General features: G+C 39.3%; 1 protein-coding gene across 1 annotated transcript; it reads left to right on the forward strand.

The window, feature by feature from the left end:
* The first annotated feature begins 6,245 nt into the window (after window positions 1-6,245).
* slc34a2b (solute carrier family 34 member 2b) lies at window positions 6,246-25,782 on the forward strand. The gene is made up of 13 exons (XM_058073075.1): window positions 6,246-6,424; window positions 8,732-8,785; window positions 8,863-8,997; window positions 9,069-9,197; window positions 9,267-9,410; window positions 14,003-14,114; window positions 14,171-14,366; window positions 19,519-19,614; window positions 19,735-19,846; window positions 20,919-21,086; window positions 22,739-22,855; window positions 24,726-24,850; window positions 24,914-25,782. Exons 2-13 carry the CDS (start codon window positions 8,740-8,742, stop codon window positions 25,442-25,444), a joined length of 1,911 nt encoding a protein of 636 aa, XP_057929058.1. The 5' UTR covers window positions 6,246-6,424; window positions 8,732-8,739; the 3' UTR covers window positions 25,445-25,782.
* Window positions 25,783-26,352: the final 570 nt, after the last annotated feature.

Consider the following 26,352-nt stretch of genomic DNA (forward strand, 5'->3'; position numbering starts at 1 on the left):
AAAGTGTTTTTTAATAATAATTGTGCTATGCAGCAGCAGAGAAAAAGCAACTGGACAAACTAAGCAAATGATAAACAATGAATCGACAGAGGAAGGAGCACACACCTGAACTAAATAGGGAACAGAAAATTAGAGGCAGGTGGGTGTGACGATTAAGGCGTGAGAGAACGGAAAGGAACCACAAAGGAAGTGGCTACAAAATAAGGGCATGGAAACAGGAACTATAGCATAGAAGGAAACTAAACGAGCTGTCATGGGGGCTAACTCCCACACTGTGACACTTATTTTTCAAATGATGTATTTAATGCATTAATTTTATTATTCAGTTTTGTAAAGTAAATGAAATATATATTTTTGAATATTTTTATTATGAAATGTTTTTAGCTTTTTATGTATTGTTTAGACAACCAAACAAATATTCACAAATTGCGGTGTATTATTTTGTTTCGAATTATTGAATGTATTCATTTGATTAATTTAATCAAAATGAATGGTTTTAGGCTTTGTGTTTGGCAGTTGTCTTTTTATTTACACAAACATTTAGAAATGTACACAAAATTTGGTGGATTACGTTTTAAATATATTTTTTATTGATCATTTTTGTTTGGTTTATTATTTTTACGGAAATTGGTTCATCTGTCTTTTCTTCTTTGCTCTTGCTGGTTTTGTTTTGATTACACAAAACCGAACAAACACAATTTCACATAATTAGGAGCATTTTTTTATTTACACAAAATTGTATGCATTATTTTTTTTTATTTTTGCATTTTATTAATTTAATTACAATTAATTGCTTAGCTTTTATTTCCTCTTGGCAGTTTTGTTTTTATTTATACAAAAAACTGTTCCACAAACTAATTTTTTAATTAAATGTATCAATTTAATTAAGTTAATTAAAATGAATTGTTTAGCTTTTCTTTTCTTCAGTTTTTAACACACAAAATATATATTTTTTTAAAAAAAATTTTACAAAACAGTTTTGACAAAATATGTATTTAAAAAAAATTAAATTCAGTGAAACTCTTGATTCTACTAACATGAATACACCAAAAAAGCAATTTCTATTCAACTTTGCGAGAGAACCCTCATTTAGTGCACATGAAAATGTTTCACCAACCGTCCCACACGGCTATGGTCGTGTTCCGCAAACACGATGGGGAAGAAAACCTGTCAGGAATCTTTTCTGGTGGTTGAAGCAATGCTGCTTTAATTTGCCTCATAAAAAGCTGGAAATTTATTGACACTCCCCGGGGAGCGATATGAACTTCCTTGGGCAGGAAAAGGAGAAGAAGTGTATGTCTCAGCCAGACGTGAAGAATTGGGTCCAGATTCTGCAGCCGGGTCTCTTCTTGGATGTAAAGACAAAAATGTTATTGAAGGAAGGAAAGTCGTAACACAGACGTTTCATGTGTCCATGAACCAGGACTAAGCCTGCTATCTTACAAACAAATGGAGACACCAAAACAAACACGGCGCTGGAACAACAATGGGTATACTCCAGCCAGTCCAACATCAACTTTACGATACTTCTCTGGCGCCGTCTGCTGGTCGACTCTGAATAACAACAAAGGTGGACAACACTGGGAGACTCCAAACTCGACTCTTAAATGAAGCAGCACAGTGTGGGACTGTTACAAAAATCTCAGCATACAAATTGGCATACAAGTAAAAACATTGTTCACACACATAGACACAAGACCAGCGCCACGAAGGGAAAATAGCCGATACGAGCAGCGGCCAGCCCGGCTACCTGCAGCCACTAACGGCGCACATCGTGAAACATAAAAGGATGCAACTTTGTCACTTTGCAACACATGTAGATATGCTAAGAAGTTATATTCATTTCAAGGAAATGCATCTCAGATTTGCTCTTTTTTCCCAATTTTTGTGTTTTTTTTTCATATATCTACTTATCAGTGCTCAAACTTGATCCTGATGTCACCATGCAATTTTTTTAAACCCGGAATGACTATAAAATGAATGAACCAATGAATTATCTTCAATGTTTCAAGTTAGTGAACATAATAAGGTTTATTTTTAATTTTTAATATTTTAAGTGTGAGTAGAGGGTACATGGCCGACTGGAAAAAGTCTCCACTGGTCTACACTGGATGCCAAGGAGTTGTACTACACGCTGCAGCCAACCGGTGGCAGCAGATTATCGTGAGAAAGAGCAACGGAAAGAGCGATCTATATATATAAATCTCCAGACTCTGTGTCACATGTGCTCAGTGTCAACCTGCTTTCATCTGTGAAGAGCATAGGGCACCAGTGTTCTCCAGCAAATGCCAAACTTCCTGCACGGTGTTGGGCTGGGAACACAACCCCCACCTCTGGATGTCGGCCCTCATAGCACCCTCATGGAGTCTGTTTTTGACTGAAAAAGGTAGAAACAAAAAATGTTTTGATGAAAGACGAGAATCGGATCTTTATTTTGGTAGGCTCTGTGATTATAACACCATAGAACACAATAATGTGTGTGCCTTGAAAAAACGTCAAAATGTACGTGGCTGGGATTCATTATCTACCGGTTATCCTCACGAGGGTCGCGGGGGTGCTGGAGCCTATCCCAGCTGTCTTCCGGCGAGAGGTGGGGTACACCCTGGACTGGTGGCCAGCCAATCACAGGGCACATATAGACAAACAACCATTCACACTCACATTCATACCTATGGACAATTTGGAGTCGCCAATTAACCTAGCATGTTTTTGAATGGGGGAGGAAACCGGAGTACCCAGAGAAAACCCAAGCACGCATTGAACTCGGGTCTCCTAGCTGGGTAGCCTGCTAAAAAATATTTTTTTCTTGAGTATTTCAACTTTATGCTACTGAAATGAGGTAACATTATTCCTGGTGATAATTGGGGGGAGTTCTTGTTATTTGACAACTTTTTCCGTTTCATATTTTGACTTTATTTTGCTGGTGTTGACTTTGGACAGCCCTGCTTTAAAGAAACACTTGTAAAAGAAAGCAAAGAGGTTCCACGTACTCCATCCAGGACATTCCAGGTCGGCTGACACAGCTGACATTTATGGTTTGATGAGCTTGGAAAAGGCCTTTTATGTGGGCGGTGTTCCAAAGGTCAAAGGTAAGTGTCATCATCCTATGTGGGTTTCCTGAAGGGGGCAGCAAACATGACATCAGTGCTCTTGTCAATCAATGATGAAGTAAAAAAAAAAAAAGTCACTTGGAGAGCCCCCGAGTGGGCCCCCACCACCCCCAATCCCTTGGAGGTGAGGGTTGCATTCAATTTACAAAGACAACATAAAAAAAAAAAAACGGCATAGTTTCCAGGCACACTATCAGCAGCTGATGATAAATAGATATGAACGCCAGCATAGCTGCTTTTCTTTTATGGCGTCAAGATAAACCATTGTCTTATTATTAATTGTGGCCAACGTGTACTTGTGCAACCCAAGAAAAGCAGCCCCCATAACCACCATTCTATCATCGGCCCTGAAATGAGCTAATCATTTACAAACACACACGCTGCATAAAGCATAGATGATTGCAATAATTGCACTTTTGTTTGAGTTGTTCGTGTATGGGGGGGGGGGGCTGCCTCTCGCCTGAAGACAGCTGGGATAGGCTCCAGCACCCCCGCGACCCTCGTGAGGAAAAAGTGGTAAAAAATGAATGAATGTATGAATATTTAAAGGGGACCTATGATGCTTTCCCCCTTTCTGACTTATAAATGTAGTTAGAATGTTGTATTCTGGTGTTAAACCATGCCAACGTTTTAGATCATGAGGTTTGCATGTTTAGAAGTGAGCCCTGAAAGAAGTTTGGAATGGCTCAAAACACTCGGTTTCAGAGAGTTTTTTTCTAACACCAGCTCCCTGTGACGTCACTGTGAGCCAGACTTCCTTATATGGGCAGCAAGGTACAACCTGTTGGCTGTACAAGCTGAGTGTGACCAATCACAGCAGGGTCTGCATGCCCAGAGGCGGGCCGTGGGTGGAATAAATGTTGTTGACTGTTTTGGATATCCCAAGAAATACAGGTGGATTAGGTACTGTTTCTGGAAGATCTAGAAAGGTTTCTGTGTGGGAGTTAGGAAAAAAAAACAAGCATGCAGTCATCTTAAACTGCTTTCAGGCTTCACTTGCAAAGAATGATGTTGATAGAAATAATTAGCTTTTGTCAAAGCTGAGGTGAAATAGATGATATATAACTTCTTAGCATATGTACATGTGTTGCTTTACTTTAATTTCTCACTTTCTGACCCTCTGCTATGTGGGAAAATGTTAGGACACCCCTGCTATAAGTGTTTCATTGTATGAATGCCCATCAGTTTCATCCAAAGTTCGGGACGAATAAGGTGTGTGTTTTGACTTGTGTGAAATATGTACTGACCTGATCAACATCTTAAGATCAGTTGAAAAATTGCTAGAATATGCATTTTGCAAGAAGGGGGACAAAAAACATTTGGAACTTGGAAAAAAAACTGAAAAACGTTGTTTTTCACCTGATGAAAAGTTTAAGACCACAGGCTATAAAAGCCAAAATCTGCTAAAAATTCTCCTTTTCTGTCAGGCATTCTGTCATGCCCCCCAGGCCCAGGGGAGGGGGACTCCATCCTGATCTGGGGTGCTTTTTCATTCAGTGGAACACCACAGCTTCAGGTGGTGCAGGGTGGTCAGATTCTTCCTGGACATTATGCAATGCATATTTGTGAGCGTGATGAGCCTGCTCTTATTATTATTATTATCTCGTATCACAGCTGGACTTTGAGGTCTGAAGGTCGCCCTGAGACAACGTAATTTTCCATACCACTCACCGCCGCTGACGCTTTAAAAGTCAAACAATGCAACTTAAAAGATCCTCTAAAAGGTTATTCTTTTCGCATCAACCCGTTGAACCCTGTGTTGACTTTTTTATGAGTGAAAGATTACATCTGCAGTGATTTGTCTTGTCTTTTTATTGCCGGCTGGCAGTAACTGCAAGCCGCTCAATCATTAGCTTATATTCATACCATTTATTTGACGCTGCCATGTTGTTGTTGTTGTTGCAGCAGCCTGTATCTCTGCAACTATGGGACTCCATAAAACTAATGAGTAATAAATGGGCCCAGCCAGCAGAGTCCTGTGCAAGCGGGGACAAGATACACCCAAGCACCGATTGTATCAAGCACCACACACAAAATATAAAGTTGCACTTTTGTGCTACGGCACCATGGTAAGGACACCAACACTTTGGATTAGTAGTGTACTCTACGACATACGTTAGCTTAACTGAATTATCATCAGTAGTTCCAAAGCGTCCCCGAATACTTGAAATACTTTTCAGTGGTTACAAAAATACGCACATTTCCTTCCCTGAACACCTTAAATCGGCTTCAGCAGTGACAAAAACGCACATACAGTAAACCTCGGATATATCGGATTCAATTGTTCCCACTGGTTTTGTCCGATATAAGCGAAATCTGTTATATGCGTATACCGGAAAATGTCAGTTTTACGCATATATCGGATTTATATCCGGTATATGCGTTATATGCGTTTGTTGAGACTCAGAATTGTCTTCATTTGTTACAAAAACACGTATGTTTGCTTTTCTGAACGCCTTAAATCCTCTTCAGTTGCCAGAAAACTGCGTTACAAAAAAGTCCATTAGGCTCGTTGAAAACACAAACTTGTCGTCTGAGGTGTCAAAAACATGTACCCGAGCTTTAAAGTCACCATAACAATGGTAAAATGTCATCAATGGGTTGATGACACGTTTGCTTGACGGAACACCTTCAATCCTGTTTAAAAAAGTCTGTTGGGTATGTTAGCATGTTAGGTTTGACTAGGACGTTCAATTGTCATGGCTAGGTTGGAAAAGACGTATGTGTCAAATGTAAACTGTTCGGTCTGTTCGGTTTGTCAAAAACATATGCTACCTTGCAAAAGAATTCAATCAATCATAAAATGATATTTGTCATAACTATATGATTATTAGGTGCTTGTATTTTGGGGTCAGTGTGGCCAGCATATTATTATTTTTTTGTCCAAAGCATTAAAGAATGGGAGGTGTTCAACTAAGCTCCACTAGGGGGCAGCATGTTGGAAGCGCTTACAGTCCATGAACGTCTATCACCTCTTTCCATCCTTTGAATAGCTGCATGGTCACGTGATCACATGCAAGCATGCACGTGTGTGCGCTCCACCTTTGCACCTAGCGCGACATCCGTGCGCGCTCCTGAAGCCGCTATAAGAGCAGCCGGCAGCCCGCGCTCCCTGCATCAGGTGTCCCGGGTGAAGTGTCCCTCCCTCGGCCTCAGGCAGGCAGAGCTCCGCAAAAACAGGCGCAGGTGCAGCTGCAGGTGTGCGAGACCACGACTCCTCCCCCACTCCAACCGGCAAGGGCCTGACGGGCCTCCTTTAGACAGTTTGCATTTAAAGAGGGAACAGGTTCCCTATAGACGCTGCAGCCGCTCAGGTGAGTTTTACTGACATTGAGTCGGAATGACTCATTAACTTATTAACCAGGTGTGTTCTTTTTCTACCAATTCATAGCAGAAAACGGTTAACTTGTTTCTTTAAAACCAAATATGTTTATTTTTGTACAGTTCAGTTGTATCAGCTTGTGTTGTTTAGATTTTGTGCACTGAATTTTTAAACTTTTTTAATGAGATGAATGCATTTTGCTTTCACATTTTGATTCAATGAAATTTAAAAATGACTGCGTGTGTGAGTTTTGAAACATCCACATAGTTTCTTACAATTGTTTTCCTACTTTGAAATTTTACAAAGAGAATTTCTAAACCTTACAAATGTTACTCTGTTTAATTTTCTGTATGATCTGATATTTAAAAAACTTCAAAACATGATTTGAATTTTTATCAATTGAATTTTTATTATTTTTTAATAAAATTTACTCAGAATTTTTATAAAGTTAATTTTTATTTTTACTCTGAATCAACTGAATTTTAACATCCCATAATTTAACAAACTGAATTATTAAACCTTTATCATTTTTATTCAGCAAAATTTTCTACATGACATGTAAAAATGACATGTAAAAATAAAAACAAAAACATACAAATAGTTTTTTTCTTACTCTGAATTTTATAAACTGAATTGTTTTTTTAGTTTTTAATCAACTAATATCAACTGAAACACAATATTTTAATGAAATTATTGAACATTACGCATATTCAGTGAAATTTTGTGCTTGATGTATTTCTTTTTTTATTTATTCCCCTTCCACCCTCGGCCATCTCTGTGTGGAGTTTGCATGTTCTCCCCGTGCATGCGTGGGTTTTCTCCTGGTACTCCGGTTTCCTCCCACATTCCAAAAACATGCTAGGTTAATTGGCCACTCCAAATTGTCCATAGGTATGAATGTGAGTGTGAATGATTGTTTGTCTATATGTGCCCTGTGATTGGCTGGCAACCAGTCCAGGGTGTACTCCGCCTCTCGCCCGAAGACAGCTGGGATAGGCTCCAGCACCCCCGCGACCCTCGTGAGGAAAAAGTGGTAGAAAATGAATGAATGAATGAATGAATTAATTCCCCATTCCATTGAGCCGCCTCACCATCAGCTCTGTTAACTCAGAAAATGATGTTTCTTTTTGGTTATGCCACCAGAAAATGGTACCACGATGTCATAAACCACAGGTGTTCAAAGTGTGTCCTGGGGTCCATTTGCAGCCCATGGTTGAAGTTTTATCAGCCCGTGGCATATTAAAAAAATATTATTTAAAAACATAACTAATAATAATAAGCAACAACAACAAAAATGGAAAATCAGCAATCATTTTTGCAAAAATGAAGACAAAATATTAAGAGAACAATTTGTAATGGAACAGGAAAAAAACTTTGATATTGTGACAACCAATGTTATTTTGGCACAAAACTGAAAATTTTTAGTTCAGTCGCAATATTGTGAAAGTTAAAACAATAAAGTTGTCAGTTTTGAAAAATGAGGTTCAGACAAAAGTTATGTTATGAGAATAAAGTCAAAATGTTATGGGAATAAAGTCATGATTTGGAGAAGTAATTTGCAAAAAAAGCTCAAAAGAGTTGGAAAAAATGACAGCAGAAATCTGCAGATGTTTTTACAACTCCAAGAAAAAAAGAAAGAAAAAAAGAAAAAAAAATTTGATTGTGATGAGAAAAAAAGTTGCAATTTTACAAGGATCAACTTGTATCACTTGTATTATGAGAAAGAATAATGTCATTTTAGTAGCACAAAAAAAAGCCATGCATGCACGGGGAGAACATGCGAACTCCACACAGAGATGCCCCAAAAGGTTGTAATATTCATTCAATATCAATTCAATTATTACATTCAATTATTCAATATCCAGACCTGTACTGGTGGATGGTGTTTCTAGATTCATTTAGTATATTTAGTTTAGTGCTGTCTTAGTTTTACGCAATACATAATAAACAAGATACATTAGATTATATTAGGCTGTCATGTATTTATGTTTTACTCATGTGTTGAAAATCTAATGCCAAGCTACAGAGAATGTGCAACAATCCCGTTGCCGGTAGCCCAGGCTCCAATGTTGTTTAAGAGATGGATTGTCAACCAGTTGCTAGTCTTGCGAAACCTGGTTCATGTCTCTACAATCAATTAATCTCAGGACTTCTGACTTCTCAGGCTGGTTCTTATCCATCCAGGAGGCCGCCATCGATGCAATTGCATGTCTCGCTTGTCAAAGTGGACATTGGTTTATTGTTCACAACCCTACTGAAAACTAACCCAAACCAATGTTGCTGACTTTTGTGTCCCCAGATTGAGTCATGGGTCCCAGACCACAAGCAGCGACGGACCCCTCAGTCGACTTTGGTACATTCCCACCTTTCGGGAAATTTCTGTCCATAGAGTTTCCCTTCTAGAACATGTGTACCTGTCTCATCCTGTAGAAGAGAAACGCGAGGAGGTGAAGGATGCAGCCATCCTGCCATTCCACTCCACCTTAGACCTAGTCAACGAGGATCCAACTCAGGTGGATCCCTGGGATCTGCCAGAGTTGAAAAACACTGGACTCAAGTGGTCAGGTGAGAGCTTCGTCGTGTGGATGGCGGCGGTTCCACATTGTGGTTGTGAGGGATGGCATTTCTTCTTGCAGAACTGGACACCAAAGGGAAGATCTTGCGCGTGGTGACGGCAATTGTGAAGCTGGCACTGTTGCTGGGACTTCTCTACTTGTTCATCTGCTCTCTGGACGTCCTCAGCTCGGCCTTCCAGCTAGTGGGAGGTGAGATGTCAGGGTGGTCCTGCTGATGATAATGTTTGTTGAGACCACCGCTTTGTTGCTTTGGCTCAGGCAAAGCTGCAGGGGACATCTTCAAGGACAATGTCATCTTGTCCAACCCTGTGGCTGGCCTGGTGATCGGAGTCCTGGTCACAGTGTTGGTGCAAAGCTCCAGCACGTCCTCGTCCATCGTGGTCAGCATGGTGTCATCTGGATGTAAGTGCTAATTCGGGTTGGTGAAAAACAGCAGTGTTGCCATAAGTTACGGTATATCGCTAGCTCTTATCATAAAGTATTTTACCAAAGACTACCTTTCTTGTTTATACAAACACCTGTTAGGTGTGTCGCCACTCTAAATCCTATTATTGCAAGGAGATGAATGAGATATGTAAATTAGGTGCCTGCAATCACAAACAGTGAAAGACTTTTCTAAAATAAGGCAAGATCACAGGTTCAATTTCAGAACAATGTCATGAAACTCATGGAAGAAACTAGAGCACTGAGCAAAGATACCAAAGCACTGAGGGAAAAAAAGGAGTTGTAACATGAAAACGTGGCCCTGCGTGCTGCTCTTAAGGAGACTAAAACCCTATGGACAAAAACAGTGCATTATTGATGATATCAAGGCACTACTGATGACAAGTACAAACATGGGCGGGATGAGCGCTGGCCTTGCTGACGGAGTTTTTTCAAGTTTTTGTTGGGAACATTCCTGACCATTACGCGTGTCAGTGCCTCAAATTACTCTGCTGAGAACTCTGTTTGAATTCAGGACAAGGGAGGTCTGAACTCACCACATCAACGAACTGTAAGGAGTCGACAGCTGTTACAAAGCTAGCTAGCAAGCTGGTGGCTAGCTAGCTGGTGGCAGCTTTTAGCCTCCATAACCTCCATAACATCTCAGAGCCTTCGTGGTGAGAGACTATATTCGCTATAACAACGAACACGAAATATCAAAGACAGTCGTAAAAGCAAGCTAACAGGCTAATAACGGACGATGTTGACAAGGCATTGCTTAGCAACCGCAACTATGCGGAGATCTAAGGGGAAGGGTTCACCCCGTGGATATAATAGTGAACCTCTCAGCCCAAGTACCTCAGATCGAAGTGTACCTGGGAGCTCGTGTAGCTCTGGCCGAAGCACTCCGGACACAATTATAGACACTGAGAAAGTCTTCAAAGATCCGCCGCCAATTCCCACCGGAAGCAATCTCCCCCTGATGCCGCAGCTACTAACGGAGAGTAGTATACTAGAGATGCTATCAAAGCTGCTAAAAAAGGTGAATTTCTTGATCCGGAGGATGGATCACATGGATTCGAAATTGAGAAAAAACGGCAATAAACTGCAAAAGATGACTCTGAAGTTGGAAAAATCGGAACAGAAGATGGATGAGCACGTTATGAAGGAGATAATAGATTTGAAAGATGCATATAAAAAATGAGAAGAGTCATACCAACATCAAAAAAGATAATGAGGAGAAAGACAAAGTAATTTAGGAGCTGAAAAATACAACTGACGAAATGGATCAGAATACAAGGATGAACGACATAATAGTGACGGGCTGAAGATCAAACCCAGGTCTTATGCCAGGGCAGTCAGGAACAGCGAGGAAGCAGACGAAATGGATGTCACCTCAACGGAGCAACAAGTAGTGGATTTCTTAAAGAGGTAGATGTTGACATCGAATCCATGGACACTTGCATCCCACTGTATGGCAGGAACAGAACCACACCCGTCGTCATCGTCAAGTTCACTAACAGGAAATCCAAGACCGCTGTACTAAAACAAGGAAAGAAGCTGAAAGGTACAAATGTCTACATGAATGACCACCTGACCAAACGTAACGCTGAAATCACGAAGAAAGCACGTGACCTGAGAAAACAGGGAAATATTCAAGCTACTTGGAGTGCCAACTGCAAAATTTTCATAAAGTTAAATGGAGGACCGGAAGCCAATATGCTCGTTGTCAAAAATATCGCTGATTTGGAACAATTCTAAGATTACTCTAACTTGAAAATGGAAAACGTTTTAAACATTACCATTATGACACAAGAAGATCTGCAACTGGACACCTTTGGCTCTTCAAATCACAAACAATTGGAATTGGAAAAGGACATAGATCTGGACACAATTTTTTTTCACACATGACAATCGTTATTATACAGAAGAGGAATACAACAACAATTTGAATATTGGCGACAAGTTGTCAATCATACATATAAACTGCAGAAGCATGTATGCAAACTATGGCAACATCAAACAATATTTGAATGTATTCAAGGAACCTTTCAAAGTAATCGCAATCTCGGAAACCTGGCTGAATGAAGATAAAGGCACAGACTTTGAGTTGGAAGGTTATGAGATGACCTGCATCAACAGGAACAACACGAGGGGAGGAGGAGTCGCCCTGTATGTGGACAAACAACTACATTACAAAGTGGTAAAGAATATGTCAGTTGCTATTGACAATATCCTAGAATGCATAACAATTGAAATCTGTAAAGAACAAAGCAAAAACGTGTACATAAGTTGTTTATACAGAACGCCACACTCAAGGATAGAAATGTTTGAAGATTGGATCAAAACAAACCATTTCAGATAACAATCAAAAAATAATTTTCATATGTGGAAACTTCACTATTGATCTGCTGAATCCACCCCAGAACAAGGTAATTTTATAGATACAATGTACAGCTTAAGTTTGTTTCCCAAAATCACCAGACCAAGTAGTAACAGACCATTGTGCCACTCTAATCGACAATATATTCACCAATGACTTTGATAACAAACCCACTAGTGGCCTGCTAATCAAAGACATCAGCGATCATCTTCCAGTGTTCACAATTTATAACCATCATTACAACAACAGACCAATGGAGGCTGCAAAGACTGTCCAAAGACTACATTCAGAGGACAGAGTCAACGCTTTCAAGAAGGATTTAGAAGAACAAAAATGCGAGTGTGTGTACATTGCCAAAGATGTGGATGAAGCATACGAACACTTTCTACATACTTATATGAAGCTGTACGATAAGAACTGTCCCTGGAGAGAAAAGTCAAAAAAGCAAAAGAAAAACAACCAGCCATGGATGACAAAAGGCCTTACTAATGCTTGCAAGAAGAAGAACACACTATACAGGAAATTCATCGTTCAAGACTTTCAGACTAAAAAATCAGAAAGAACATATAAGACTTAAAAATAAGTTGACTACAATCCTAAGAGCGTGTAAGAAGGAATATTACAGCCAACTATTAGACAAGCACAAAAACAATGTTAGAGCAACCTGGGGCATTCTAAATAGCATTATCAGGAAAAGTAACAAGAAGACAGACTACCCTAATTATTTCATGGTGGGAAACACCTATAATGATGATATGGATGAGACAGTTGAAAAGTTCAATAACTACTTTGTCAATATTGGTCCCAAACTAGAAGAAGGGATTCCGAAACAAAGGACAAGCGAGGAAAGGAATGAAATAATAGAAAGGAATCCTAATTCTATGTTTCTGACAGATGTAACAAAAAAGGAAATCATTGACATTGTCAAAAGTTGTTTAGGAAAAACATCAACTGATTGCAATGGAATCAAAATGGACACTATAAAAACGTTTGGCCAGTCTCCTTACTACCACAATTCTCCAAAATTATTGAGAAGCTATTCAACAACAGGCTGGATAAATTTATTAATGCGAACAAATTACTATCAGAAAGTCAGTATGGATACAGAGTTAACATTTCTACCTCTATGCCACTGATCAAAATTACGGAGGAAATAACTATAGATCATAGGAAGTGTGTAGCCGCAGCATTCATGGATCTGACAAAAGCCTTTGATACAATCAATCATGACATCCAAATAACTAAATTAGAAAGGTACGGAATAAGAGGATTAGTTCTGAACTGGGTCAAAAGCTACTTAGCTGACAGGAAGCAATACGTAAAGCTAGGAGAATACACTATGAATACACTATGTTAAAAAGCCATAGCATTTCAGTATGTGGAATCAAACTATGGAATGGATTGAGTAAGACCCTCAAACAATGCACGAACGATGAGCGAATTCAAGAAACAATACAAGCAGTTGATGTTTGCAGTTACTGATTGTAAAAGTACCAGATGGAGGGGTAGGATTTAATAAGCGTGACGTGAGGTCGATAGGCGGATCGGCACAGTGTCTGCAGTAATGCGGTCGCTGTACCGGACCGTCATGGTGAAAAGAGAGCTGAAAGAGGCAGAAAGCAAAGCTCTCAATTTAATGGTTGATCTATGTTCCCACCCTCATGAGCTTAGGGTCGTTACCGAAAGAACGACATCGCAGATACAGGCGGCTGGAATGAGTTTCCTCCGTAGGGTAGCTGGACTCACTCTAAGATAGGGTGAAGAGCTCAGTCATCCGGGAGGGGCTCAGAGTAGAGCAGCTTCTACTTCACATGGAGAGGAGCCAGTTGAGGCGGCTTGGGCATCTAGTCCAGATGCCTCCCTCGTGAGGTGTTCTGGGCATGCCCAGCCGGGAGAAGGCCGGGGGCAGACCTAGGTGTCCTTCTGGTGGAGCTGGAGGAGGTGGGCTTCCCTACTGAGACTGCTGCCCCAGTGACTCAGACCCGGATATGTTTTTTTGATTAATTTTTTGGGGGGGTTGTGGTGCGGGCCAATCAAACAGCCGTATGCCAGCCCCCTGCACTCTCCAACTGCAAATGTGACAGTAATGAGGAAAATGTGCTCAAGCTTGATTGAAAGCGTGAAATTGACTTGACTGGTGATGGAAGAAATACTTGCTTGAAGACTCACACTGCCTTCATGTTGCTAGTGTTGGAGGTCCAGTCTGCAGTGCCCATCATCATGGGTGCCAACATCGGAACATCTGTCACCAACACCATTGTGGCCATGATGCAGGCAGGCGACCGCAACGAGTTCCGCAGGTAAACAACAAAGCAAAACAGCATTCGGCGTGGTAGACGATGTTTGTCACCTGCAGGGCCTTTGCTGGTGCTACCGTTCACGACTTCTTCAACTGGCTGTCCGTGCTGGTTCTGCTGCCCCTGGAAGTGGCCACGGGGGTCCTGTACAAGCTCACCCTCCTCATCATCGAGTCCTTCCACATCCAGACCGGAGAGGATGCCCCGGACCTGCTCAACATCATTACTGACCCCCTCACAGACTCCATCATCCAGGTAAGAACCCTCAATTTCAGTCCTGTCCTGACTCACGTACTGTATTTGAACCGTATACATTTCCCAATGTATGCTAGCCACCATTTCTTCAAACAATTTCCAGGAATTGTACCACAAAGGTAATGTTCATTAAACAACAACACAAACAGTGTTTGGAGGACAAGACATATAGTATAATGACACTAATAGATACATGAAAATGTTGGTAAGCATACCGAAAGGGCGTAATATCCACTTCCCTGTGGAGTGTTTTCGAAAGAAAATGTCACTGTAGTAAAAAGTCACATTTGGTGTCCAAAAACGAGAAGCTCGGGGGATCATTCTAGCTAGCTAACTGTGGACAGTTGGGCAAAACCTTGAAAGAGCCAATGGAATGAGGTCGCACAGACTAGTGTTGATTCCTTTGTTCCTTGTCGCCTCAATGCGAAGGTTGGCCAACCCTACTTGACACAACACACACACTGTACACATCCATGTCAAGCCTGTGTTTTCATGACATGTGTTGTCATGTTGCCATCGCACAACGATTTGTTTTTCTGGTCGGCTTTGAAAGGCATTTATCAACATATGCTGATCATGGTTTTTTTTTTTTTACAGAAATCGTCCGATACTAGTCAGTGCCTGAACTAGCCCTGATTTAAATTGATATTATTTTAGATCTTAAGCTCAGCTCCACATATCTTTGACATCTTGAAATTATATATTATGTGTTATAAGGTGTGGACATCAAAATTCAACTGATGTGAATGTGATATTGCTTATTGGCTTTAAGACGGCAAGCTTTTGTTAATACTTTTTTATTCTGGGAAAATTTGATTTTCCCATGTCTTGGCAGTAAAACCAAATATAAATCAGATATTAAATCATATATTAAATTAATTTATTATCAGCTACTTCTTAGAAAGTATTAAAATGTTTGTATATTGTACACACAGTATGTGTATTGCTGAGGGGCTTTTCTTCAAATATGACATTTAACCTGCAGAAAATAAAACAAATATTTTCAACAAAGAGTCACTGAAATTCTGAATTCTGGTAGCGCAAAAAGAGATGAACTGTTTTAGAGGAACATGATGGAAATAAAACCGAATAGCCTATTCGCCAAAATCAGATCATTCATTCATTCATTCTTTCATTCATTTTCCACCGATCATTCCACCGCGAGGGGGTGCTGGAGCCTATCCTGGACTGGTGGCCAGCCAATCACAGGGCACATATGTAGACAAACAACCATTCCCACCCACATTCATACCTATGGACAATTTGGAGTGGCCAACATGTTTTTGGAATGGGGGAGGAAACCGGCGTACCCGGAGAAAACCCATGCATGCACAGGGAGAACATGCAAACTCACACAGAGATGGCCAAGGGTGGAATTGAACTCGGGTCTCCTAGCTGTGAGGCCTGCGTGCTAACCACTTGACAGCCATGCAGCCAATATCACATCAAAACAGTCTTTTTTTTCAGAAAAGTCTTCATGGATTAAATAGAGGAATTGTGCTTCAAGAGATTTCTTCTTATTACAGAAATGTTGCGCCGCATTGACAAAACTGACTGTGTTTTAAACATGTTTTCTATGATCTGAGTAGCAAAAATATTCAATTTATCACCACTGATTCATAGGTCACAGAAATTAATTTGTCATGGTGGAGTCTGGAACCAATTAACAGCGATAAATGAGGGATTACTTAATACAAATGTAAAGATGAGTAAAAATGTATGTACACAGGTTTTCTATACACTGAAAAAAATAATCCTTTGCATTTACTTGATTTTAATGTGTACATCGGTCCCACATGATAAGAATGTGAATGACTGACAAAATTTCATTCTTCTTCTCAATGAATTATTACTTGTTAAATCAAAATATTTCAATTACGTTCGAGTATTTAAAAGAATCAAGTTGATTTAACACCAACGAATTGAGTAATATGAAAGTAATTTTTTCATGTTCAGATACCTGTTTTTCAAATGCAACTCTAAGTTGATTTGTTAATGCTAATATAATTTAAATGTATTATGTAACTTGAAAGCAATTTTATTATGTCCTTACAACACAAGTTAGGTCTCTAAATTTAACTTGATTTGTTAAAGCCAGGCAAATACATTTTAGACATTTGTGTGTGCAAATACAAAAATCAAAACTGATTGTATTGACAAAATTTAGTGTATTGATCTTTTAAACTCAGTGCAGTTGCCTAGTAACTTCAGCATAAAACCACAACTTTCAAAACACAAATATTGAAAATACAAATCACATTAAAACACAAAAACTGTTTTCACAGTAAATTCACAACAAAAATTAATTAAAAGTAAATTCTGCATAAAGTGCAATGGATTCATCTTACAAATAATCTAACTTTTTTCAGAGTACCAGGTTCACAGCAGATAACAATCTGAACCTATCACAGTACATTCAAAAATATAATGTGAGCTGGAGCATCCAGTGCATCCTCAAGAGCAAATAGAACATAATAACAGTAACAGGTTTGTAAACAAAAAGCAATAAATCCTGCATAAACTTGTCACTGAGAAACAAAACATAAAAAAAGTGCAGTCAAATCAGTCTGACGTGTTCACTGATGGAGCCTGTTTTTCAGAGCAAGTGTTCTGTTGGAAAGTTTCCCTCCATCCAGTTCCATCCAGATCTTTTGAATTACCTCAAAAGTGTAGCGGAGGTCAGCAGGATAGCTGAGGTTCAGCGCATACATCAATCCAAATAAAACAGCAACACCTAATGCTACATTATCAAGGTTTTGTAACACCTTGATGCCTTCAAGAACAATGCCAATGTCCTCTGCTTCATCACTTGAAGCATGTTCTTTGACAACATATATACCAACTGTAGTGTCTTCAATGGCCTTGTTGATTGTGTTCTGGGCATTTATATGAGAAAAATAATCCTTTTTTGATGCTAAATCACTACAACTACAAATGTGACAACTGAATATTGCTTCTTTTTTGTGAGTGACACCTGTGGTGTGGATTTTACTTTGGTGAACAATTAAGGCATTCCACGTCTTAAATGTGCATGGACAATGCTGGTATGTACATGGATAGCGAGAACTACGCCCAAAATGTGGATGCCTTAACTTGTAGTGGTGCAAAAGCTTGGACCTACTTGCTACAGTTTCTGTGCACCCCTTACAACTCCACATTCCCTGCACCTAATCCTGTAACATACATCAAGTTCATCATTAGTCATATCATTAATCCACAATGTGCAAGCCAAATTGAAACAAAAAGGCTCACGGCAATACCATAATTCAACAAGATGGAAACCTGCTATCATGTCCAAATAAATTGATATGTTTTCAAACACAAGGACTAACACTAGCTTGTTTACACCAGCAGGATAACGCAAGTCTGTATTTTCAAGTATAATCAAATGCGAAAAATACAAACAACATTTTCTATCAATAATAATAATAAACATTTTTAAATGTATCTGAAGGTAAATGAAAATGCAAATTTAGGGCTTGAAGTAATATGAGAGCACTTACCATTATAGAGCCTTCTGAATATGTATGATGTAGACAGTGAACCTGTGAAATAAAAAATAAATAAATAAATCACACACAATCATAAAGCAAAGGTGCTAGATGCAGACATTAACTTTGATTACAATGGCAAGTAAGGATAGGATTATCTAAAGCACACACACAAACATGCCCTAACTTTGTACTTTGTACTAGTTCTTATTTCCCACATTACATTCTCACTCCCAGCGCGTCAAAACCCTTCGGTGTCAGTTTCTGACACCCAATCTAAAATCATGCATAATGAAGAGCGACGTCACTTTGACTGGTAGCTGACTGCTGGCGGTCGGCTGCAAACACCGAGCTCATTCAATCACTGAAATCCGTCTGTGTTTGCAGTGTTTTTGACTTTCGGATAATTTTTCATGTAAATACTGGATAAATAACACGGCTTTCTGTGTGGTTAATTGTACTAACATACTGTCCAAACAGTCGGCGCTCCGTTTTTTCATCACTTCGTTAGTTAGATACTAGTAAATAGCGAGCTAATCAATTAGCATCGGGCTAAAACCCTCCAGCGAGCTGCCGCCGGCTGGTGGTGTCACTAGCTAACGTTCCCCAACTTGCAAATATCAAGGCTATACATACACACTGATAGCTAGAGTTAACATGCCGTTGTAATTGTTATATTTGCTGCGTTACTGTTTGAGAACAGCGTTCTACTTAACTATCACCCAAATTACTAGAACAGAAACATATACATTTGAAGACCTTACTTTTTCGGTGACTGGTCGGTGGCTTGCTGCCGCAGAGTATGGCAATTTTTCCACGAGCCAACTTTCGCGGGCTTAGTGATCTTCTTCTTGGTTATTTGCCATCCAAAGATCGGCGCATCAGCGCCAACTTCTGTTCCGGAGTGGTTAATGACATGTCCTGGCGATATTTGAATGTTTTCCATTTTCGGGTGAGACTAAACTCGATTACATTGACTTTGTTTTTTTAATTTGATCAAGTTCATTTTACATGAAAGAAACTAGCATGTTCAACATTATCCAAAAACAACTTAAGTCTGCTTGACTAAATCTTCCCAAGCAGAATATAATTTAATTGTGTTGCATATACAAACTTTACTTTTGTAAATTCAAAGACCCACTGTTTCTCTTTTTTTCAGTGTATATCTAGAGCTACTATATTGGGTAATAGGGGATTCAAGGTCACTATAGGGGTGTTTCATGTCTAGGTGGCTCTAATAATGGTAAAAAGTGTATTTAGAAGGTAGTAATCGGGTTTCTATGCCTTATTTTCTCTCATTATGTCTACTATATTGGGTAGTAGGAGTTTAAAGGTGACTATAGGGGGTTATTTCATATCCAAAGGACTCTAATCATTTTAAAAAGCATATCTAGAACAGTGATTTTCAACCACTAGTGTGCTGTGAAAAATCATCAGGTGTGTAGTTAATAATTGTCCAAAATGAACATGTATGAATCATTTTCTGCAAATATGATGTCATTGTGGAGTGTCCTTGGTGTAAAGACTGACACAGCCATGTAATATCAGTCCGTGTGGCAACACGGACCAATATTGCATTGAAGTGGTACTGTAGTTTCCAATGAGAGTATATGTAACACTGACTTTGTGTTGATGGAGGTTTTATGTTCTTTCTTCCCCAGCTGGATAAATCTGTCATTACTGGCATCGCCACTGGGGACCCGGAAGCCAGGAACAAGAGTCTGATCAAAATATGGTGCAAGAAAAAGACCAACACGGTAAGAAATAAAAAAGAAAAAACAGGATGGTTATCTCTGAAATAAAACATGGCATACGATGACTGCTGAGTTCCTTCCCAATGGAAATCATGTCACCTCTGCCCGCTTTTGATCACCAAGACTTTCTGGAATGCCACGGTGGAGACCTGCCCCGCCGGCGCCGTCTGTTGGGAGGAAATGAACCAAACGTGGACGGAGATGAACACGACCTGGACTGACTACCAAGAGAAATGTAAGCTCACCTCCCTCACTGAATACCTTAAGAGAAAAAACAAAACAAAATAAAGTTGTGCTGGAAATATGAGAGCACCGAGAAAGACCACCTACACAGAGACCTGCTGGTGCTTCAGGACAATGAGCACCTCTCACGTGCTGACTCAGCACATTCCTTCTGCCTGCTCAATAACATTCTTCATGCACTGTGGCGCGCGCGCACACACACACACACGCACAAACACACACATGCACACAGTAAACACAACCTATGGATCTATTCACTATTCAAAACTTCCTTTCAAATAGGGGTGTCCTAAATTTTTCCAGCAATGGCCACATAGTGAAATATGAAATTATACAACTTTGAAAAAAGTGCATCTCAGCTTGATCACATGAAAAAGCCTATTAATAACATCAACTTCCCTCTTTGCTCTTTTTCAACCATTTTCACGATTTTTTTCTCAAATGTTCTTTCTCCATAATCTTCTGAAATATTCTTCTCTTGATGTTATGACTTTATTCCCAAAATATTGACAATAATATTTCCCCTAACCAAGCTGTCCCAAAATGTTTCATTTTGTATTTTAGTTTCGCTTAATAATATTACTTCAAAACAAGACAGTATTTTTTCTTCAATTTATCAACGCTATGCTACTATATGATAATATTGTTTTGTCGTAATATTACCAGTTTATTCTCACAAAATTGGGACTTTTTTCTGTTAATATTTTGACCTTATTCTCTTAATTAAAACTCTTCCTCAACGTAAATTTTCTGAAAATTACAGCTTGGGGTTTTTTTCTCATTAGATTATAACTTCTTTCTCTTAATAATTGGACTTTATTCTTGTAAAATGACTGCTTATTATTAATTTTTTGCTGCTGTTTTAGCTTTTAGCTAGTTAAATTATATTTTTCGAATGTACCACAGGCCAAGTAAAAAAAAAAAAAACAGCCACAGGCAGCAAATGGGCCCCGGGCTGCATTTTGGAGCAGTGCCAGTCGATGAGTTAAAAGTCGTAGCTGTCAGAGCCGACAAGAGGGAGTGAGCTTCCATCCAAATGTCACCTTTGACCTGTCCCCTTCCAGGTACACATATCTTTGTCAATGCCAACTTACCCGACTTAGCAGTGGGCCTGATTCTGCTGGGTCTGTCCCTCTTCATCCTCTGCACCTGCCTCATCCTCATCGTCAAGCTGCTCAACTCCATGCTGAAGGGCCAGGTGGCGCTGGTCATCAAGAAGGTGCTCAACACAGGTGAGCTCTCCAAATCCTCTTCAAGTTCAACAAAAACCTGTGCCTCGTGTTTATCCAAAAAGAAATTCTCATTGAACACCTGAAATTGTCTTGACACCTACCCTTCGTTGACTTATGGTGCCAAAGATGTATTCTAATGAAAAAGAGTTTATTCTGAGAATAAACATTGAGACCGGATATCGGGTTTGATATGCGAGAGCAGTTGCATGATGATTGCACAAGAATAAGATTGATAACATTCATTCATTCCTTCATTCATTTTCTACCGCTTATCCTACTGCTTATACACGAGAGGAGCCTATCCCAGCTGTCTTCGGACGAGAGGCAGGGTACATCCGGGACTGGTGGCCAGCCAATCACAGGGCACATATAGACAAACAACCATTCCAACCCACATAACTCACATTCATACTGATGGACAATTTGGAGTCGCCAATTAACCTAGCATGTTTTTGGAATGTGGGAGGAAACCGGAGTACCCGGAGAAAACCCACACATGCACGGGGAGAACATGCTGGATTGTAGAGATGTGCACTAGGTATCGCAAGATTAGCAACTGCTTGACAGTCAGTCTTTAAAAAAAAACGGCAAAACAGTTGTCGCAAATGCTCCACTCTGAAGATCAGAATGGATGTTAATAAACTAGCAACATGCTAGCATTAGCAGCGCGCTAGCTCGTCACCAAGAAGGAGTTTTAGCAAAACATATGTACAAATTATCTTATTTATTTTGTATTGTTCCACCCTTAGCCATCTCTGTGTGGAGTTTGCATGTTCTCCCCGTGCATGCGTGGGTTTTCTCCGGGTACTCCGGTTTCCTCCCACATTCCAGCACCCCCTTGTGAGGAAAAGCGGTAGAAAATGAATGAATGAATGGATTTTGTATTGTGTAAAAAAGTCTCAACATGAAACTAAAAGCACTAAATATATAGAACAACCAATACAGAACCACCATCAACCAGTAAAAACTTGGTTTTTCGGAGCGCTTGTGCACATTAGCACCCAATAAGGTCATCAAATCTTATCTTCATGCATTCCAACATGGTATCAGCATTTGGGAGCAAACATGATGTGAAAGCAAACGGGGGAAATACAGCACAATACAGCACAGTACATCTTTGGGAGTTACATGGTGCGTTGAAGGAACAAACAACATATATGTACATGCAAAACTGGGGAATTTTTAACCATTAGGGGTGTCACAAGATCCTGTGCATGCATGTCTTCCTTGTTTTCCGCCGACAGAGGGCCTTTTTGTCAGTAATACAGTCTCTTTGTCTGGGTGGGTGGAGGCGGGGCCGCTAGCATACACAGAGAGTGCAGAAAGGTGTAACACAATAGAAATTAAATTACAAGACTTTTAAATTGTACTTTTTTAAAGGTAATGTTAAAATCATATCTCGTAGACATAGGTGCTTGATGACACCTGATGAACAAAAAGAATAATAAATAACGGGAGTGTGCCTGCTTGATTGTCATCTGCTTTGGTGGTGATGCTTGATGATCAACGCAGGCAAAGCCAACTTCCACCTTCGGGTCCTCAAAGTCCTGACCTCTAAGTCCTGACTTGAGAGAAAGTCAGGAACAAAAGCACACTCTCATCAAACTGCCTTCATCACAATCACCCCTCTCTTTCTCGCTCTCTCTCCACAGACTTCCCCTTCCCCTTTGCTTGGGTGACTGGCTACATCGCCATCCTGGTGGGTGCGGGCATGACCTTCATCGTACAGAGCAGCTCCGTCTTCACCTCAGCCATAACGCCTCTCGTTGGTGAGTTTGCTTCCCTCCAAGGTTTGCTTGGACTGAGCACCACCTCGCGATATCTGAAATACGTACGTCACAACCAGAAGCATGCTACCTGCCTCAGGTAGCCTGGACACCCACCTTTGCATTCTACTGCCCCCCCAGCTTTGAGTCGGGAACAGGAAGGAGCTCAAACAAAAAACACAAATCAGGGTGTCCAAAGTGCAGCCCGGGGGCCACTTGTAAGGTCTAGCTGCTTTCCTATTGGGCCTGGGCACATTCTTCAAATATCATTTCACAAGAAAGCTTCATTTAAAAAGAGCAAAAATGAAAAAATCTGCAGTCATTTTACAAGAATACTGTCAAAATATAAAGAGAAAAAGGTAATTTGACAAGAATAACATTGTAATTTTATGAGGAGAAATAACATCCTTTTGGTAGCATAAAGTTGAAAGATGTGAAACAAACAAAACAACAAATACAGTTCACATTTTTGGAAAATTATTTAGCAAAAAGTAATATTGACACTCCAATAAAATACATTTAAAAACATTATGGAAATACTTTCATAATTATAGAATTAATTATTAAGAGAATAAAGTCAAAAGATTAACAGAAAAAAGCAAGAAAAATTCATAATTTTACAAGAACTTTTTAAAAGTCATAATATTAGGATAAACAAACAAAACAACAAATATAGCTGTCCTTTTTGAAAATTTAGGTTGGGGAAAATTTTTGTTTTTTTTTTACTCACAAACATTTAGAATTTAAAACCAGTATCATAAATAAACAAATCTTATTTTGAGCTGACATTGTAATTAAAAAAAGACATAGAAAAAACAGGACAATTTGCAAATAGCATTAAACATTCAAAAACAGTGGAAATTAGTATTGTAATAAAATAATATTTACTGTAATATAATGATTAATTTATATGTATTTTAATGTGTTTTAAAAGAGGAATAAAATTACATTGAGTTTCATCAAATTGGATGAAATGTTTTATGACTACTGCCCTATGTTTTAGGTATTTTCATTTGTACATTTCATGAAGGAAAGGTGCATTGAGGCAATTCTTTAATAATAATCCTTTCTGAATGTTCTTAAATAGGCTTTTCACTAACAAACTTTTAGAATTTAAAACCAGTATCGTAAATAAACAAATCTTATTTGGAGCTGACACAAAAATCAACAAAAACATGTTAATGTGAGAGGACTCGCTCACATTTTGTATTTGCGGAACGTTTGTGGGTGAGTTTAGGAACTAACATGCTAATAATAAAGAAAAATGGTAAAAAAAAAAGGCTCGCTGACTGTTTTTTTAATCATGGCTCAAAGTTCCCAAATTGATATCCTTTTACATAAAATTTGATGTAATTATCGTTGTAGTTGCATTTACCTCAAAGAGATTTCCCCTACTTATTATAGATAAAAACGTATTTCTATCTGCGATTAAATACAATTAATTGTGAGTTAACTATGGATAAAAATTGCAATTAATCACGATCAAATATTTTAATTGATTGACAGTCCTAGTTGAAATATTATATTGGTGAAGTAAAAATGTTATTTTATTGAAGTTGTAATATAAGAATATTCGCATGTGACAATAAAGAATTAAGAATAAAGTTTAAATATTTGGAAATGTTACAAAGAACAGCAAAAATGGGGGCAAAAATACTGAAGTTGATATTTATAATAGGCTTTCTCCTCTATGACAAAGATGAGATACACTTTTTTCTTGACGTCTACATTATTTAACTTCTTAGCACTGCTTTACAAAATATCAAAGGGGCACAGTGGCATTCTTTCATGTTTCACACAGTATATGGTCCTGGCTGGAGGAAAAGGTTCGGACACTCCTGGTGTACCTAAAAGCCTTGTCTTGTCTTGCTAGGTATCGGAGTCATCAGCCTGGAGCGGGCGTATCCTCTAACTCTGGGCTCAAATATCGGTACAACCACCACCGCCATCCTGGCAGCGATGGCTAGCCCCGGAGAAACGCTCGCCAATTCACTGCAGGTGGGACGACAGTGATATATTTTCTTTGCTATTCTGAGATCTAATAGTCTTGTCTCTTGGTAGATTGCCCTCTGCCATTTCTTCTTCAACATCATGGGCATCCTCCTGTGGTATCCCATCCCCTTCACACGCGTGCCCATCAGGCTGGCGAGAGGTTTGGGGAACCGCACAGCCAAGTACCGCTGGTTCGCTGCCCTCTACTTGGTCCTGTGCTTCCTGGTGTTGCCCCTCACCGTCTTCGGCCTGTCGCTGGCCGGCTGGCAGGTCCTGGTGGGCATCGGGGTGCCCTTCATCGTGCTGGCCATCTTTGTGGTGATCGTGAACATCATGCAGTCGCATTGCCCGCGCTTCCTGCCCCGCTTCCTGCGCACCTGGAATTTCCTGCCACGGCCCCTGCGCTCACTGGCGCCCTGGGACACCGTGATGACCGCCACCATGGGCTTCTGCGGCCACTACTGCTGCTGCTTCTGCAGGTGCTGTGAGTGCTGCCAGAAGGGCCAGAAGGACAAGAAAGAGAAGAGCCTGGAGTTGTACGATAACCCGGCACTGACTGTGGATGACGACCCCAAGGTCATACAAGGAACCCATCTTTAATAAGCAAGATGTGCTGTCATCACGTCTGAGACATTCATATAATTGCCATAAGTCACAGGTGTCAAATACAAGACCGGGGGGCCGGATTTGGCCCACAATATTATTTCATGTGGCTCACAAAAACCTGCAAGTAAACAATGCGCCGCTAAAGAACACTTACGTTTTAAATTATTTTATGTTTTTTAGATATATATTAATGTTCTTATGTTATTATTTTTTCAAAAGTTTTTTATATATGTATATGTATTTTCATATATACCTTTATTATTGTATTTATTAACTCATATACAGTAGATTGTTTTTATTATTGTATTTCTAATTAAAAATATTTTTTTAAATGTCCATTCATCCATTTTTCCCATTTATCCTTCAAAAATGTAATGTAAAATATAATTAATATAATATTTTTATATATTCATTTTAATGATATTTTGAATAGTCATTTTTCATTTTTTAATAGATATATTATTTTTTTATTATTGTATATATTATTTTTTATATTATTTGTATGTATATTTACTTTTAAAAATATATTTGTATTATATTGTGTACCAAAAAACATTAAAAACCATAATATAATTAAGAAGAAGAAAGAACAAGAAATTAAAATCATCATAACATTAACACCATAATAATAAAACAACATAATTTAAAAAGTAAAAGTATGTCTGTCTTTTTGATGTACATGATTTGCTTCCAGGCTTTGAGGGCCATATGAAATGATATTGCTGGCCAGATCTGGCCTCCAGGACTGGAGTTTGACACCTGTGCTCCTAAGTGAATCTAGTCTGCACTGCAATCATGATACAAGTGTGGGGCTGCTATGAACTCCAACCACGAACACTGGAGCTGCTCTTTGTTGTCATCAATATCCACGTTGGTCTACAACACTCTGATCGCTTGCTACT

This window comes from Doryrhamphus excisus, chromosome 5, assembly GCF_030265055.1.
Source record: "Doryrhamphus excisus isolate RoL2022-K1 chromosome 5, RoL_Dexc_1.0, whole genome shotgun sequence".
In the NCBI taxonomy this organism is placed as follows: Eukaryota; Metazoa; Chordata; class Actinopteri; order Syngnathiformes; family Syngnathidae; genus Doryrhamphus; species Doryrhamphus excisus.

Excerpts from the sequence above, each read along its gene's own strand:
- slc34a2b (XM_058073075.1), top strand. The coding sequence starts at position 8,740 with ATGGGTCCCAGACCACAAGCAGCGACGGACCCCTCAGTCGACTTTG. Across the intron at positions 9,411-14,002 it reads CAGCATGGTGTCATCTGGAT|TGTTGGAGGTCCAGTCTGCA; the intron begins GTAAGTGCTAAT and ends TCATGTTGCTAG. Across the intron at positions 14,367-19,518 it reads TCACAGACTCCATCATCCAG|CTGGATAAATCTGTCATTAC; the intron begins GTAAGAACCCTC and ends TTTCTTCCCCAG.